Source organism: Myzus persicae, unplaced genomic scaffold (assembly GCF_001856785.1).
Source record: "Myzus persicae strain clone G006 unplaced genomic scaffold, MPER_G0061.0, whole genome shotgun sequence".
In the NCBI taxonomy this organism is placed as follows: domain Eukaryota; kingdom Metazoa; phylum Arthropoda; class Insecta; order Hemiptera; family Aphididae; genus Myzus; species Myzus persicae.
The window spans coordinates 292,433-308,998 of NW_019102258.1; the positions used below are offsets into that span (position 1 = coordinate 292,433).

General features: G+C 28.7%; 3 protein-coding genes across 7 annotated transcripts; all 3 read left to right on the plus strand.

Annotated features, from left to right (window-relative positions):
• Positions 1–248: 248 nt before the first annotated feature.
• On the plus strand, positions 249–3,871 carry LOC111031659 (cyclin-dependent kinase 12-like). 2 transcript variants are annotated; one of them, XM_022311697.1, is made up of 3 exons: positions 249–538; positions 2,309–3,182; positions 3,240–3,871. In XM_022311697.1, the coding sequence occupies exons 2-3, from the start codon at positions 2,309–2,311 to the stop codon at positions 3,683–3,685; spliced, it is 1,320 nt and encodes a 439-aa protein (XP_022167389.1). In that variant the 5' UTR covers positions 249–538; the 3' UTR covers positions 3,686–3,871. The 2 variants fall into 2 exon arrangements, with proteins under 2 accessions (XP_022167389.1, XP_022167388.1); XM_022311696.1 differs by having other exon boundaries at positions 250–538; positions 2,054–3,182.
• A 1,191-nt stretch (positions 3,872–5,062) lies between these two features.
• Positions 5,063–5,858, plus strand: LOC111031660. The gene is made up of 2 exons (XM_022311698.1): positions 5,063–5,252; positions 5,669–5,858. The coding sequence occupies exons 1-2, from the start codon at positions 5,186–5,188 to the stop codon at positions 5,803–5,805; spliced, it is 204 nt and encodes a 67-aa protein (XP_022167390.1). The 5' UTR covers positions 5,063–5,185; the 3' UTR covers positions 5,806–5,858.
• Positions 5,859–6,597: 739 nt separating this feature from the next.
• Positions 6,598–16,376, plus strand: LOC111031656 (ubiquitin carboxyl-terminal hydrolase 64E-like). 4 transcript variants are annotated; one of them, XM_022311690.1, is made up of 24 exons: positions 6,598–6,831; positions 8,814–8,893; positions 9,024–9,266; positions 9,333–9,626; positions 9,691–10,015; positions 10,832–11,010; positions 11,078–11,252; positions 11,477–11,598; positions 11,660–11,853; positions 11,933–12,113; positions 12,182–12,397; positions 12,497–12,844; positions 12,923–13,106; positions 13,189–13,424; positions 13,801–13,924; positions 14,247–14,354; positions 14,428–14,548; positions 14,607–14,676; positions 14,737–14,875; positions 15,151–15,416; positions 15,502–15,620; positions 15,684–15,945; positions 16,019–16,158; positions 16,273–16,376. In XM_022311690.1, the coding sequence occupies exons 3-24, from the start codon at positions 9,027–9,029 to the stop codon at positions 16,370–16,372; spliced, it is 4,143 nt and encodes a 1,380-aa protein (XP_022167382.1). In that variant the 5' UTR covers positions 6,598–6,831; positions 8,814–8,893; positions 9,024–9,026; the 3' UTR covers positions 16,373–16,376. The 4 variants fall into 4 exon arrangements, with proteins under 4 accessions (XP_022167382.1, XP_022167383.1, XP_022167384.1 ...); XM_022311691.1 differs by having other exon boundaries at positions 14,247–14,342; positions 14,425–14,548; XM_022311692.1 differs by having other exon boundaries at positions 14,247–14,342.
• Positions 16,377–16,566: the final 190 nt, after the last annotated feature.

Consider the following 16,566-nt stretch of genomic DNA (forward strand, 5'->3'; position numbering starts at 1 on the left):
TAACATCGAGCTCCGACAATATCGATATCCAAAAATTACAGCCCGATAGGAAATTACCCGTGTAACGTATAAAATATATACAATAAAAATGGTTCCCGATTATGATTTGTGATGGTCTATGACTTCTACATCCCCCCCTACAAAGACATAATTAAAATATAAATATATATTTTCGCGTTATGCCCCCCCCCCCCTGGCCTGGCGAAAGAAGTGAAACCGTGAGTGAATACGACTGATACCGTACGGTGTGTACTGTGTAGTCACAATTCTGTTATCAATTTCGGAATTTTCCAGAACACTTTTTTTTTTGTATTCACGATTTTTCTGTTTAAAACTTACTGTACATTTTTTCATCACAACTTTTACCTTTTTTCCTCTTTAACAATATTATTTATATTCATATATATATATATCCTCTGGTCAACGATCGAGAGGGTTAAATCTTTCGCCACGATTCTGCTGTGCTGCATACGGTGTTAAGAACCGTCTAGTCGTCGTGGTCGTATATTGCTGATTTTTGTTATCTCGTTATTACTGAGTAAGTAAATCATTTATTAATGATTGATGATTATCGTTTTTAAAGAAATTTTTCTAGTCTTCAAAAGCACATTTGTGTTGTAATTAATTAATTGGTAATTGACTGACATTTCTCTATCAATTGCCTAATGCAAATATTTGTCTTACTGTGTACTGAATCCCGGTCAAAAAGTCTATTTTGAAAAAAAGTTGGACAAAAAGTCTGAATTTGTTTTTTATTGTTGTACGAAGTGTCCTGGTACATTTTTATTGTCAGACTAAATGTCGAAAATACAACATTTATTAAATTTTCATCTATAATTATATTATCATTACTGTATAGTTGTTAATGTTAGTATTGATATTTTATTTTAAATTATTATTATTTTTACTGTAGTGATCGATGTTTCTATTTTTTTAAATTTGTATATGGAACTAGTATATTTTATAAAACTACCTCTTTTAAAGTTAAATAACATAGCAATTTAATATAAGTCTTATAGTTTTAAATAAATTTATGTATTAGAATTAATTGCTGTTAGTACATAGTCAATGACAAAATATTATTAATATAGTTAAATAAAAAAATATAATATTAATGTAATAAGTTAATTATTAGAATATTAAAATTGATTAAATTTTTTTAATTTATATTTATTTTATATGGTTATAATATATACCTATATAATAAATTATTTGATTATGAATAAAAATATAGTAGAATATTTTATATTTTCGGACTTTTTGTCTTACAGTAAAAAATGAATCTGGATTTTTTATCACACTTTTTTAAAAATGGACTTTTTGACTGATTACCCTATATACTAACTAGGTAGTCTTACACACTGTTTCTTATATTTTGGTTGATTTTTTTTCAATTTGATTTTCAGAATTTCTTTGGTGTTCGTTTTGATATTTTATGGACACTAGTATAATTTATACTGATTGGGGGCAGCTCTGTTAACATATTTGCAATTAGTAGGTATGCTTGGGTACTTAGTTATATTTAGTTTTTTTAAATTTCGCTCATATGAATATGTATGTTCATCTTGAATCTATGAAATTCCAATTTACCTATTTCAAAACCTTTTAACCAGGATATTAGTATAACTGAAAAATACTAATCATTTTGTAATAAAAAAATAACACATCTTAGAAAGTTTGATTTTAATAGGTACTTAAATTTAATCAAAATATGATTTTATATGTTTGAATGAAAATATTAAGTTTGTCAAATTACTAATCATAAAAAATAAATTAGTTTCAAAATGTTGTACCATTTCATTGTGTTAATTACTTAGGTATACCTACGGCTAACCTAACCTGATATAAGTAAAATAAGTACATTACCTGTAAAACATACACTTTCAATGATCTAATTGTATCTGTTTCTTTAAATTATTATTTTCATCCAAATTTTGTTATTTCCTGTGCCAAACCTGCCAACTACTTATGTATTCATCTTTTTGCAATTGTGTCTTAGGTTAAATGTTTTTTTCGACTTTCAAAAACAAAATATTGTAAACAATTTTTGCAGGATTCCACATATCAAATGAATGCTAATTATTTGATATGCCATCGGAATTTGTTACGGTCCAAAAAGTAGAACTGTCTACATTAAAGTATTCTCAAGTCAATCAACGGCTCTTGTCTACTACTAAGTCGATGGAAGACATTCTATATCATCTACGACACAATATCGTCAATCTTAAAAGTTCCTTGACATTATTACTTTGCCAAACCTTAACAAATAGAACAACAAGTCAGGTTGCTAATATATTTTTCAAAACAGATGGAAACGGAAAATGGTATCGAAAATATACCATTGCCAAGCGATTCACCATTAATCAGACACCCAAGAGGCTTAGAGAACACTGCACGAGTTGAAAATCACGATTCATTCTTATCCCACTGTCTTCCAAAGAATATTATTTTAACTGATTTAATTCATACATTTAGACAACGAGCAAAAAGTCCTATTTCAAAAAGACCTGTTGTTTTAAACACTTCAAAATCGTTCATTGATGTCAATGTGACTAGAACTGGTCTACGTAATGTGGACCTATATGAAATAATTTCACAAATCGGTGAAGGTTCATATGGCCAAGTTTACAAAGCCAAAGAAAAAAAAACCAATAATTTTGTGGCATTAAAAAAAGTGAGATTAGAACATGAATCTGAAGGCTTTCCAATAACGGCAATAAGAGAAATCAAAATTTTAAGACAGCTGAATCATCCTAATGTAGTTAGTTTAAAAGAAGTTGTTACTGATAAGGAAGATTCATACGAATTCAAAAAAGGTGGTGGCTCTTTTTATCTTGTGTTTGAGTACATGGATCATGATCTTACTGGCCTAATAGAATCAGGCATGGTAGATTTTTCAGTGAGAGATAATGCCATCATTATGCGTCAATTACTCGAGGGTTTAAACTATTGTCATAAACAAAATTTTATTCACAGAGATATTAAGTGCAGTAATATACTGCTCAATAATAAAGGTGAACTGAAACTAGCTGATTTAGGTCTTGCACGGTTATTTGACAATGAGCAAGTTCGCTTGTACACAAACAAAGTAGTTACCTTACGATACAGACCACCCGAACTTTTGTTAGGAGAAGAGAGATATGGCCCATCAGTTGATATCTGGTCTTGTGGATGTATCTTAGGTAAGTTACACATTTATTGTTTAAATAATAGTTATTAAAACTGATTTACCATTACAGGAGAACTTTTCATCAAAAAAAATATGTTTCATGGCAAAGATGAGTTTGATCAACTAGAATTAATATCTCAGCTATGTGGTAGTCCTTGTCCAGCTAACTGGCCAGAAGTCATAAAACTGCCATACTGGAAGTGTATAAGCAAAAACAAACTGCACAATCGAAAACTTAATGATCAATACGACTTCATCGGAAATGATGCTTTCGACCTGTTAGACAAAATGTTAACTCTGGATCCCAGTAAACGCATCACTGCTGAGAATGCATTAACATGTTCTTGGTTGGCGAGCATAGACACCAATACCTGTATTTCATTGCCCACTTGGCAAGATTGTCATGAACTGTGGAGTAGAAAGCGAAAAGGTCGATCAACTACTTCCAGGAATAACTCTTCTCTCCGTTCCATGAAGAAAGATCGCAATCAATCAGAGAACAAAACTCGAACTTAAACTGTTAACACATATTGTAATTTGACGAATTTTAATTATTTTCATTCAAGGGTAAAATTCCTAAAATAAAATATTTAAAACTATTATATTAGGAATTATGTTGAAAATTATTTAATGTATCTTGAAACCCTGTCAGCCATTTAATAGGGTGTTTTAGTTTTATTATACAAAATATTATACTATTGAGTCAATTTTTATTACTATAATATTATTCATTTTGAGTTGTTTTATTTTCAGATAGGAATTGTATCAAAACCAAATATATATATATATATTATAATATTGTATGCATATACATGGTATTTGGTATCAAGTATAACATCTCTGTACAATGATTTCTTACCTATTAAGCATTACTACGATTCTTTTGAGTGTTATCATGAAGGCTCCACAAATTATTCGGATTTACAATCAAAAGCAAACAGGCGGTATCAATTTAACTTCTTTACTTCTGGATTTAATCAAGTAAAATTATACAAGCACTTATATGTATTATTTGGACTGTACGATCTATTAATATAAGTGTGTAAATGTATAAGCTTTATTAATTTAAATTGATGCCTAATAAGTAGAAACAAGTAAGAATGTTTTAACACTATTCATTCTAAAATCTGTATACTGGGTAATAATTTCAGTTATTTTTATAAAGTAGTTAGTTTTTTGTAAAAAAATGTATTAATAATAATTATAAAAATAATAATTGGCTGGTGAATATTTAGTCTGCCTGCACTAACAGTTCTACTATTTTAGTTACCTACATACATCTAGTACCCAGAAGTCTATACATTTGCATGTTTATATTAAATGGTCCAAAAAATAACTGATTAGATTGAATCAAAGTTACAAAAACCTAAAAAACTAAATTATAGTTGTTTTTTTTTTTGAGTATATTCCATCACTCATTAGTTTCAAATTGGTAAATCATAGCTTAAGTTTCTGTTAAGAGTCTTATTTTTTGGTAAAATTTGATACACTTGGAAAAAGTTGTCAGATTATTATACTTGTTAGTTATTTTAAGATTATTATTGCATGTTTATACAGTTATGTTGATCATTTGACTTTTTTTACGGTATGAAATTCTAGTCTCAGATAAATAATTTTATATTATTTGTAATTGTATTGTGTGTTACCCATTTTTCAGCTTAAGTACAACAACTTGTTACAATTACACAAACAATTATTCACTAATGGCATACATGGAGTATCCAATAATACTTTTTCAGCAGTATCTTCTCATTGGTATTGTTCTGCATTACAATAATCGCTTAAATCTCAAGGTTTTGATTTTAAGTGTATTGTATGTTGGATTGTTCTCCGCATTTGTTTGCAAACTTTTGCCTTCCTCTATACTTACTATTTTAGTAGTATGTTAATTTCTCAGCATTTAAATTGTTGTATAGTATTATGTTCAAAATTATTGAATGTAAAAAATTTATATTATTTTAGCCATTCGGTACACCGATATCATTATCAAGTAAATGTTTACAGTTGTATACTATAATGAAATTTAAAAACGCTGATAGTATAAGCCTGACTTCTTGGTTTATTTCTGCATATACAAATGGAGGTAAGTTTTCATTTTCAACTCATACAATATTATTTTTGATCAATTCCAAACATATCAAAACAAATTAAATAGCATTTTAGGTAAACCATAGAATAATATTGTTCTATGGTAAAACCAGTGTTATTAATGGCAACAAAAATTAGGGACCTATTAACTGTAAGTTAAATTCCTAATTTAATGATTTTAGACCAAGTTCTTTCAACCCTTAGCTACAGCATTTTGCTTTAATTAAGCAATATAGGTACCTAAGTACAGAACTTCAAATTATACTACAGTAAATATTTTGATATAATCATATTTTACTATTTTTTTTTGCAATCAAGTACCCAAGTGCATAATACTGTTCTTAAATACTTCTTAGCGTAGTAGTTTGAGATTTTATTTATTTAACAAAAATTTGTATATTCTATTTCCAGCTAGGATTTATACAGTATCAATGGATTCAGCAGATAAAATAATGCTCACTAATTTTTGCCTAAATACTTCTTTAAGCACCAGCATATTATTAGCAAGTGTATATTATAAACAAACTTCAGCAAAACATATTTCATAAAAAATGTTTGCCTACCTACATAATATTTACTACATTTAACAATTTATTTGGTATCTATATAATAGTTTTTAATTTTCTGTTATTTAGTAATAATTATTAATATAATATTTCTAATTTACTGAGATGCCATATTACCTAATACCTATTAAATATTTTATTGTATTAATTGAATAGTGAATTGTTAAGTTAAATTTAAGAATCATTATGAAAATTGACAAGTGTAGGCACTTAATTACTTCATAAAATATTGGAAGTATAAATTAATTACTCATTTTATCTACTGTCCAAATTAATGCTAGTAAAAATTACTTAAAGGAGATTTGATCATGATTTTGTACATTATAGACCCATTATTATTGTTACATAATAAAGGCTTATATTTTATTCTTAAAATCTATTATCTAAGTAAATATTTATAAAATATTAATTTTTAATAATATTCATTTTCTTAAGCTCAATTAAAATCATTAATTGATGCTTAATAATTAATACCTAGAATTATAACTGCTTAATTTATATTTTTCTTGAACACAAATTTATTTCACCTCCCATGAATGTGATAATCATTAATCAAGCATTTTACATTTAAAATTTAAATTGTATACTATATGTCTATTGTGTGTATACTTTATAACTGGATATCTGAATAAAATAATATTTTTAAAATATATTTTTTCATCTTTTGACGCCCAAAAAATAATACATGAACTGATATCATGGAACAATCAAAACGTCATCGTTCTTCCATAATATTTGTGTGAAGGTCACCGCCGCTCATAATTTCGCTGATAAGCCATTCACGATTTTGATAAAAATGAAAACACACAACTATAATAAATAATAATGTATTCCATCCGTTTCTATGAGACAATTTCCCCCGTCTTTCTGATCCAAACGATCCAGTGACAACTAACGAAGAAAAAGAAGATTTCAGTCTAATTCCGCGGTCGATATCTCCGAGCAAAAACGGTCAATCGAATTCGTCGCGTTGTTTTCTACCATCTTACGAGTTTCGTTTAACAAACTGTAAGTATATTTTTTATTGATGAAAGAAATAATAGTAAAAAGAAATGTTGGCATTGGCGGCCCGCTCAGCTGGACATAATGGTGGGCATTTTTTTTTCTCATCGTAGAGCATGTTATGACTTACATACAACTGACTAACTTCTAGCTGCATACTGTACTTGTGATGATTGCAGTTTTGCACCATATCTGTGGCCAAAGCAATCGTGTTAAATCTGAATCATACAAAATACATTTTTGTAGAATTTCCCACAAACAACTTATTTGTCTCCAACACTGAGTCGTTTTAAATTTCAGTTTAACAGTTCGTACATTTTGTTTAATATTATAGATTCCGATTCACAGAATTATTTTAAAAAGCTAGGTAATATCTAACTCAATCCATCTGTATGTTTTGCATATTTTTGACAACGTATGGAAATATTGAACAATGTCAATTTTACTATTTGACATTAATTGGGTAATAACATACTTTTTAAAAGAGGAAAATTATAATATAAAATTCCCAAAATTCAATATGGTATTATGTTACCTTATGAGATGAAACAAAAATATTACAATAAATAATATATATTTGTTTAAGAAAGTTGATACTTTCAAGTATCTACAGAATTTGCTGTTCCATATATAGTCATTAGTAAAGAGTAGTAATGACAATGAATAAAACTAGTATCAGAAATAATCTTAGACATTTGCCTCTATTCTTTAGATATTAGTTGATATTATCTATTATTATTCAAAAAAAAGTGAAAGTAAGTGCAAGATGCTATGAAAGTGAATTTTGGCCAACTGATCGAAGTTCAATTCTTAGTTCTATCTAAACATCATAATAAATAATAATTTTTTTTATGAACTTATGTACAATAATTTGTTATATGTTAGAGTCTTAAAATAAAAATATTGTGGTTTCATTTATAAAAAACTGTCATTGCATTTTAGTCAGCATGTGCACAGCACAGAACTATAGTTTTTTTTTTTTAATTGTATTAGCTTCAACCAAAAGTTATTATAGCTTTAAAATTAATTGAATATCTTGAAACTATATAGGAAGGAAATGTTCTCTTAAATTTTTTTAAGATATAATATAGTTATTTACTAAAATATTTTTTAAAATTCAATTTAAAACAAACATTGAATAATGGTGTTTGTCCCTTCCCCAACATTTCTGACTGCCCTTGAATTCCATAGTGATATCCATATTTAGTAAAATCATAAATAAATTTAAAAGTTTTCACAATTTTTCTCATTTGTTTTACATAAACAACATTGTAAATCTAAAAATAAAATTTCACACTAGAGTGAAATTACCATTAGAATATTGTAAGGAAGGAGAGACAGATGTATAGTTTGCAAGAGTGGAAGTAAGATCAGTCTAATTTTGACACTCCTTCTGACCCTATAATACGTCACTGGCTGCCTCTAGAATTTGGCACCTCGACAAACACCTAGAAATAAATCAAGCTATACTCCTAACAATTTTTATATATGTCTACTATAGGAGATGATCTTAAATAAAAACTTTAAACAACTGAAAAATTAACTTCACATTTATCAAATTTCTGTCACAAATTAATAATTATGATAGGTATATAGAATATACATATTATATTCATGAAAAATATACCAATTTTTTTTTTTATTTAAAATTTAATTTATGTCTAAAATGTAAATGTTTTCACAATATAATTTTAGTAACATATGTGTTACTGTGAAGAAAAGAAACAAAATTTGTACCATTTAGGTATTTATTATATTTTCAGTTTCAAAATATAAACTTACCAGTGAAATAGTGAGTCATTCATTAGTCTCAACATTAAACAGTTTCACCAATCAGAAATGAGATAAAAATAGTGGTAGTGGTGGGAAGCATTTTTTAGCATAGCGGCAGTTGGCTATTATAATTGAAGCACAATATTATATAGCTCACATATTATTTCGAAATACTATGTAATTTGATATCAAATTTATATTTTGATCTTTTACAGAAACATGTAAGAAAACATTTTGGTGGCTATAAAGATTTTCATCTTTATTCATTTTTGGCATAGCTGTTGTATGCTATAGCGTAAGTATCTTAATTTTTAAGTGTTATGTACAAATCATGTTTGTATTATATTTTCTAATATTGTTATAGTTAATTTTTGTGATTTTAATAGTTATATGATATTTTCATAACTAAAATTGTTTGAATTTAGGAAATGGTGAGTCTTATTGACCGCTCGGAAGTCTGTAATCAGGCAAGATGCCTGGTGCGCAAATTTCATGACCCTCTTGATAAATCTACCGACAATGATAAATTGGAATGCTGTGCTGATAAGAATCAAACTGTTCGTCAGTTTTTTAATGTAGTTGCACAGCATTACAATTTGGATATTGATTCTTTTTATTTGACATTTAGTTCATTCAAAACAGATTCTACATTGGAAACAATTGATAAGGTATTCATCGTTTTATCATAAAAATTTTGTTTTTCTTCAATAATAATAACATAGTTAATATTTTAGCCAAAACTGGAAGCAGATGATGATCGTCTATTGGTAGATGTTGGTGTTGTGTTTGGTGAGGATTCTCAAAATCGTTTTGTACTATCAGAGATTGAAATTGAAGAAAGCGATCAAGCTGAATGTATTGTACGCATACCTAAGGGTGCGAAAGTGTTCCCTTTGACTGTAGATCAAAATGAAACTGCAGGCCAACTGTATAAACGTGTATTAGAATTCTGTCAAGCAGAAGATTTGAATACAGAATTTTTCGTTTTAACTTTTAATTCCTATGACAGCCAAGCTGAATTGATCAAAGTATGCTTTGTTTTTTAATAATTAATATTTGATAAATTAGTTAATACAAATTAATTTTGTTCAGCTTATGATAAGAGAAGATGATACAAGGTTGCTGAGTGATATTGGGATTGTGTACCGTCAAGGAGTGAAAAATCGTTTTGAAATATCACTAAACAATGTATCAGGTAGTATGGACAATGATAATTCATCAAAATCATGTTCCCCTACTCAAGATCAAAAAGTAGAAAGTCAATACTCAAAAATTCATCCTTCAGTTCGCCGAAATGGTCTAGATTCATCATCCGTTATAGAAAATAATATATTAGAACCAACATCACCAATGCCAATGCTAGCATTACCCTCTACCCGTATGCTATATAACCGTTCAACTGAAAGAGCATATACAGGTTTGAATATGATTATTGATTATTATTTATTGTTTTATTATATATCAATGACATGAAGTAAAATTGTATATTTTAAACCATGGGTGAAAGGTGATTTTCAAAATACCAAATTATATGAGAAAATTTATTGAGATTACTAAGGTTAGAAAAAGTATAAAAGTATCATCAACTATCACTTAGTCATGTTATTGTTTGTGGAAGTCAAACACACACAAACCAAGATATCATTATTGTTATATAGTTTGCAATGGCCACGCATTTACTGCTTGATTATTTTGAACAAGTCGAAAAAAAGTTTTGAGTATGAATAGATTGAACTGAAATAATTAATAAAGAGGACACCATACCCGCATGTGTTGTCTCTGTCTTACAAACTTAAAAACATAATATCAAAATTAAGTTTAGCAGAACCAGTTTTGTGCTGTTAGCTTCAATATTAACTTATTACCTTATGAATTGACCTGTTATCAGACTTAAAGGTCAGAACATTATCTGTTTTATTTTGTTAATTTTTAAGCAATTTATGGTATTTTATATACTCATCTTGCTTAAAAATTTAAATATCGTAAAATATCAACAAGAGAACTTACATAATGTTCTTACCTTCCAGTTTGATCATGGGTAAATTCCCTAATATTAATGCTGTATCCTAGCTAATTTGCACCCATGCGGGTTAGAACAAAACAGATTGTATTTCAATTATATCAATTGATAGTATTATAAAACTATTTTAATAATACATATCTTGGAGAATGTCTAGTCATGAATTTTAAAGTTAGATAAACAAATTATTTTAAAAACATGTTATTATTACAGGATACAGAGGCTTAGTAAATCAAGCAATGACTTGTTACCTAAATAGTTTATTACAAGCTTTGTACATGACACCAGAATTTCGAAATGCTCTGTACAAATGGAAATTTGATTTTGATGCAAATATCGATGAGTCAAAATCGATTCCATTTCAACTCCAGAGATTATTCTTAAACTTACAAGTAAGTATTTTATAAACTGTATAATCATTAAGCATTGTTTTAAAAATATGTACAATTTTATTTCAAGACTTCGCCGCGACACAGTGTTGAAACAACAGAACTTACACGTAGTTTTGGTTGGGATTCTAGTGAAGCATGGCAACAGCACGATGTTCAAGAACTTTGTAGAGTTATGTTTGATGCTCTTGAACAAGAATTTAAAAATACCACTCACGTTGATCTCATTAACCAGCTTTATCAAGGTAAATTTTAATATGATGTTTGTATATTCTACTGTATACAAATCTAAGTAAGCATATCTGCGGTAAAAGTTGCCTTGGAAGATATCCATGAAAGAATATAATATATAGAAAATAATGATGAACTTTTTTCATTTTTTTTCCCCCGGGACAATTCCCCACTAGGAAATGTTTTGGATAGATACAAGATACTATGTATACATTTTGAGTTTAAATCATTTTTTCAGGCAAAATGATTGATTATGTGAAATGTCAAGAATGTGGAATTGAAAAATCAAGAGAAGATACATTTTTAGACATACCTTTACCCATACGTCCGTTTGGAAGTACTAACGCTTATGGATGTATAGTAAGATAGATTTTCTCTTAAGTATTATTTTAAACCGGAGTAAAATGTTAAATTTATTTAGAAAGAAGCACTACAAGGATTTACCCAGCCTGAAACATTAGATGGCAATAATCAGTATTTCTGTGAACGCTGTAATAAAAAATGTAATGCTCACAAAGGTCTAAAATTCAGCAAGTTCCCATACATAATGACATTGCATTTGATGCGTTTTGATTTTGATTATAACACTATGTATCGCATCAAATTGAATGACAAGTAATATCTAACTCTTATACCTATTAAAAATAAATACAATGTTTCTATTTAGTTTATTTTACTTATTTTCATAATATAGAGTTGAATTTCCTTTAAAACTCAATTTAAACAATTTCATATCAAATAATAAAAATGGTTCAGACAAAGAAGAGGCACTATCTGAAGGATTTCCTGAAGAATTATTTGGATCTGGTAGTAAATGTGATGACAGTAGTTATACTGGCACAGATAGTTCATCTGCATTAGATGAAATCGATCAAGTAATTTAAAAATGTTTATTTAAATAATGAGTTAATAAACTGTGAAAATGTAATTATAATTTTTTCAGGATGAAGACGAAGGTATCGACCTTACCCAGCACAGACATGAAGATAAACGTGGAGGAGATTTGAACTCTGAAAATGAACCAATTGGGCCTTATATGTATGAACTCTATGCCATCATGATACATTCTGGCAGTGCGTCAGGGGGACACTATTATGCATACATAAAAGACTTTAAAACTGATCAGTGGTTATGTTTTAATGATCAATCTGTGTCAGTGGTAAGTGTAATATTAACCTAAAATTGTTAACTTCTATGATTTGGCTACAGTTTTCAACAAATATTCTATTGTATGTATCTTTGTTTTCCAAAACATTAGATCACAATGGACGATATCGAAAGAAGTTTTGGTGGTGGTCCTGTACGAGGATATTATTCAGGCCAATACACGTCTAGTACTAATGCATATATGCTCATGTACCGACAAATTGATCACAGAAGAAATAAAAATGCAATGACTCAAGAAGAATTCCCCCCTCATTTAAAAGAACTTCATAATTTACTTGAGAGAAAAGCTGAAGAAGACAGACAGATGAGAGAAAGAGAACGAGACATGTATAAAGTGCCTGTCCACTTAGCTGATTTTATGGAATGCGGTGTACGTAGTTGTCAATTTGATTGTAGTGGAACCACTACTGTTGAACAATTAAAGGCTATGGCTATTGAGGTAACAATTTGATTAACTGGTGTATGTTAATGGATAATTAATATGTACAAACTATAAGTGGAAGATTTTTAATTCTAGTATTTTAGAGTCACCAAACCGTGTCGGTTAGTTATTTTCAATAAACAGGATCAAAAAGTTCTTGAAAACTTGGAAGATAAGAGCAATTATTTAGTATGTCACTTGAAATATTCTTTGACATTTGTATTGTTACTTCAAATGATTGACACTGAAGACAATAAAAGTGTTGTATCTACTCCAGGGTGTAAGAAAAACTATTTGGATTTAAAATAATAATAATACTGTATAATATTACGTCATGTACTAATATGTAGTTCCTTGATCAGATGTTTTAATGAAATTGTTCATGATAAACTTGGATGACAATGAAGAAGATATTGATGTAAGTCAGCCTGTGGAAATTGAAATTGAACAAAACAATGAGATAAAAGACCTCAGGAATCTGCTTTACACAAAATACGATATTCCTAGGGAATCAGTGTTGCATTTCGCGATTCAGAGCAATTCGAAACCAACATTGCTCGAAGAAAGCGCACCGTGTTCATCTATCTACACTAATTTTGTATGTATTGTTAAAACATGATATTCATTAAGAGGACGCCACACCCGCATGTGTTGTCTCCGTCTTACAAACGCGTAACATACCAAATTTACACTTAGTGGTTCACGTTTTATGCAGTTATTTTAAAAATTAGAGTGAATTCAAACTGAATTATTGTAAAAAAACTTCTGACAAAACACAGATGACGTTCTAACCATCAAGTTTTATATAAGTCGATTCACTCTAATTTTTAAGCTAAAGGCATAAAACGTGAACTGCTGAGCTTAAATTTGGTATGTTGCGCGTTTGTAAGACGGAGACAACACATGTGCGTATGGTGTCCTCTTAAACAGTTGTGCTTGTGGTCCATTGAATTACTTCAATGTTTATTCAACAGGTTTTTGTGTTCATCGAACGTCATGCTATTGAACAATCGGCCTTGTCGCACAAGATGAAAAACATTATCACAAGATACGACAATACAATCCTATTACAATTTATCATGCCAACAAAAGATACAGGTATAGTGGTTTACTATTTTTTTAACTAAAATATTGTGATACAACTGATCAGTAATGTACTGATACATTTTTCACCAGAAAATGTGTAAGAATGTATAATTTCACTTCACAAATTTTAATTTAAAACTTTTTTTACAGACATTAAACTTGACTCTTGCTAAAATTATAAGTTTAATTGTCTACAATATACTATATTTTATATAGTTAGTATAATGATAGTTCCTAAGGGTATTGAGAATAAAAACACCATCATTATTAAACTATTATATAGTTTGTTATTCTATATTTATAAGTTTTTCAAAACCAATTTCCTGATTTTCAGAAACTTTACATAAATTAATGTCGTTATACAATAAAAACTCTGCAAATGGCTATAGTGAAGATGTGTCTATGCTACCATTAGAAAAACCAAATGCAGGTGTGTTGGAAGGTAAGCATTACCTAATTTTTCATTGCTACATTTTTAAATTGTATATCATAATCTTTTTTGTCTGGTTCAGTAGATTGTGACCAGTCAACTGAAGACAACAATTTGGTTGCCAATCCCGAGGACATGTGTGCTGTAGCTAGTGGTAGTGGAAGTGGTGATCAGAGCGAAGACAGCAGTATAACAGACAGTGAAAGGTAATGATTTTTTTGAGAGATTTGAACATTTCATTTTAAATTATTGTTTTATCCTTAGAACAATTAAAGGAGATGCCGTTGAAGATTATCATATGGATTCTCCTACTTTTGAGCATGACCCAATAAAGGTATATTGGCTTTTTTCTATAAATATTAGTATTATATGTATTATTTAAAAATATGTTCAGGTTTATGATCAAGGAAGATTGGACGAAAACTGGGATGGGACTGAAGACGATGATGATGATAACGAATTCCAGTTAAATGAAAAATATTTTTTCAAAACAACAAAGTTATTAGATAATAAAACATCTGAGGACAATGATGGTAAGACATATTTTGAGATGGAAATACAGCTCTGGATATTTTTGATTTTTCAATATTATATCTTGCCTATAATTTTAAGGTTTTACCAAGACTAGTCTTGTAATCTTGTAACCAATGTTACTCTTATTTAAGTAGGTAATCGCCTGTTTTTAAACATTTGCCTTAAATTTAAATTATGTATAAATGTATTTGTGTTTGAATGTAAAACTTAAAAAAATATTAAGTTTATGTGCTTATTTATCAAAATCATGTACTATAAAATAAAAATTTTACAGACAAATTGTACGCTTATGTTGATAAACGCATGACTGTCAAAGAACTCAAAACTCAATTAATACCATACATCAACATACCATCTGATTTTATTATTCTTAATCGATGCAAGTCAGACACAGAATTAGAAGAACTGGCATTACCTAGTAGTTCTTTAGAAGATTTGGCCTACTCAGACACAATTAAAATCACCATGGGTCAAGCATTACATGATGGTGAATATCGTGGTATCATTTATTGGATCGAACCACAAGAACAAACAACAAAGGTATAATTATTTATAGAAATACAACAAGTTTAACAGTTTTAAATACATTAATATATAATAAATTATTTAATTTTACTGCTTGTAGATTCATTTTAAGAAAATGTTTGATTGGATAATTACAATGGGAACCTCAGTCTTAGACACCAAAAAAGAATTATTGGTTAAATTGAATAAGACACAAAATATTGATATACCTTTAGACAGGTAAATAATTTGACAACTGTATGAGATTTTTTGTTAACTGTAATGGTGTGATATATATTGAAGGTGTCGTTTACGTAAGAAAAAAAAGGACTCTCTGATGCGATGTTATTTCAATGAAGAAATCTGGAATGAAGATATCGGTCAGGGGTGGGAGATGGTCATATTGGACCTAAAAGATCGTTCCGAATTAGAATTAAATAAAACCAAACGACTAATGTTTGTCAATCATGTAGAAGAAGCACTTCCTGGACGCTGTATAACTGAAATGGAGTTTGTTGTTGATATAGCATCCTCAACATCTGCTAACACACAACTGGCCACTGAAGTGAGTATTCTTAGAAACTTGATTTTTAAACATGTGATTATTTTATATTATTATATAAATTATTGTCGTTTAGATTTCCAATAAGCTTAATATACCTGAAGATCAGTTAGAAATTGGTTATAAACATGGACACTCAACTGAAATTGCTTGGAAATCCAGTGTGTTCAATTGGTCATTTAGTTTGTCTGATGACAACATAATTTTATACTGTCGGTAAGTAAATATGATTCTATCAAAAAAAATTAAACTTATTATATTTCATAAAAATACTTTTTCTCTCTTATTTATATAAATGTCTTACTAAAATAATACATTCTTTAAAAACAGTAATGCTGCTGATAACACATCCAACAAAGAAGCACCCAACAAATGGCGTAGGCAACGCAAAGAACGTTCATTAAGAATACACACTATGAATAATGATTAAACATATTATATTTTGTGTGATGTTTGGTAAATGTTTAATTTATTTATTACTGAAGGCGGTAAAATCAGTTTGAAATACTTGTTTTAATCCGTCTTTTTTTAAAAGAATTTAATTTTCTACAACCTAAAAAACTTCTTTAAAAATCTGTTAATTTTACAAAAAAAAATTAGATTCATTTTTATTGTTTGTGTACA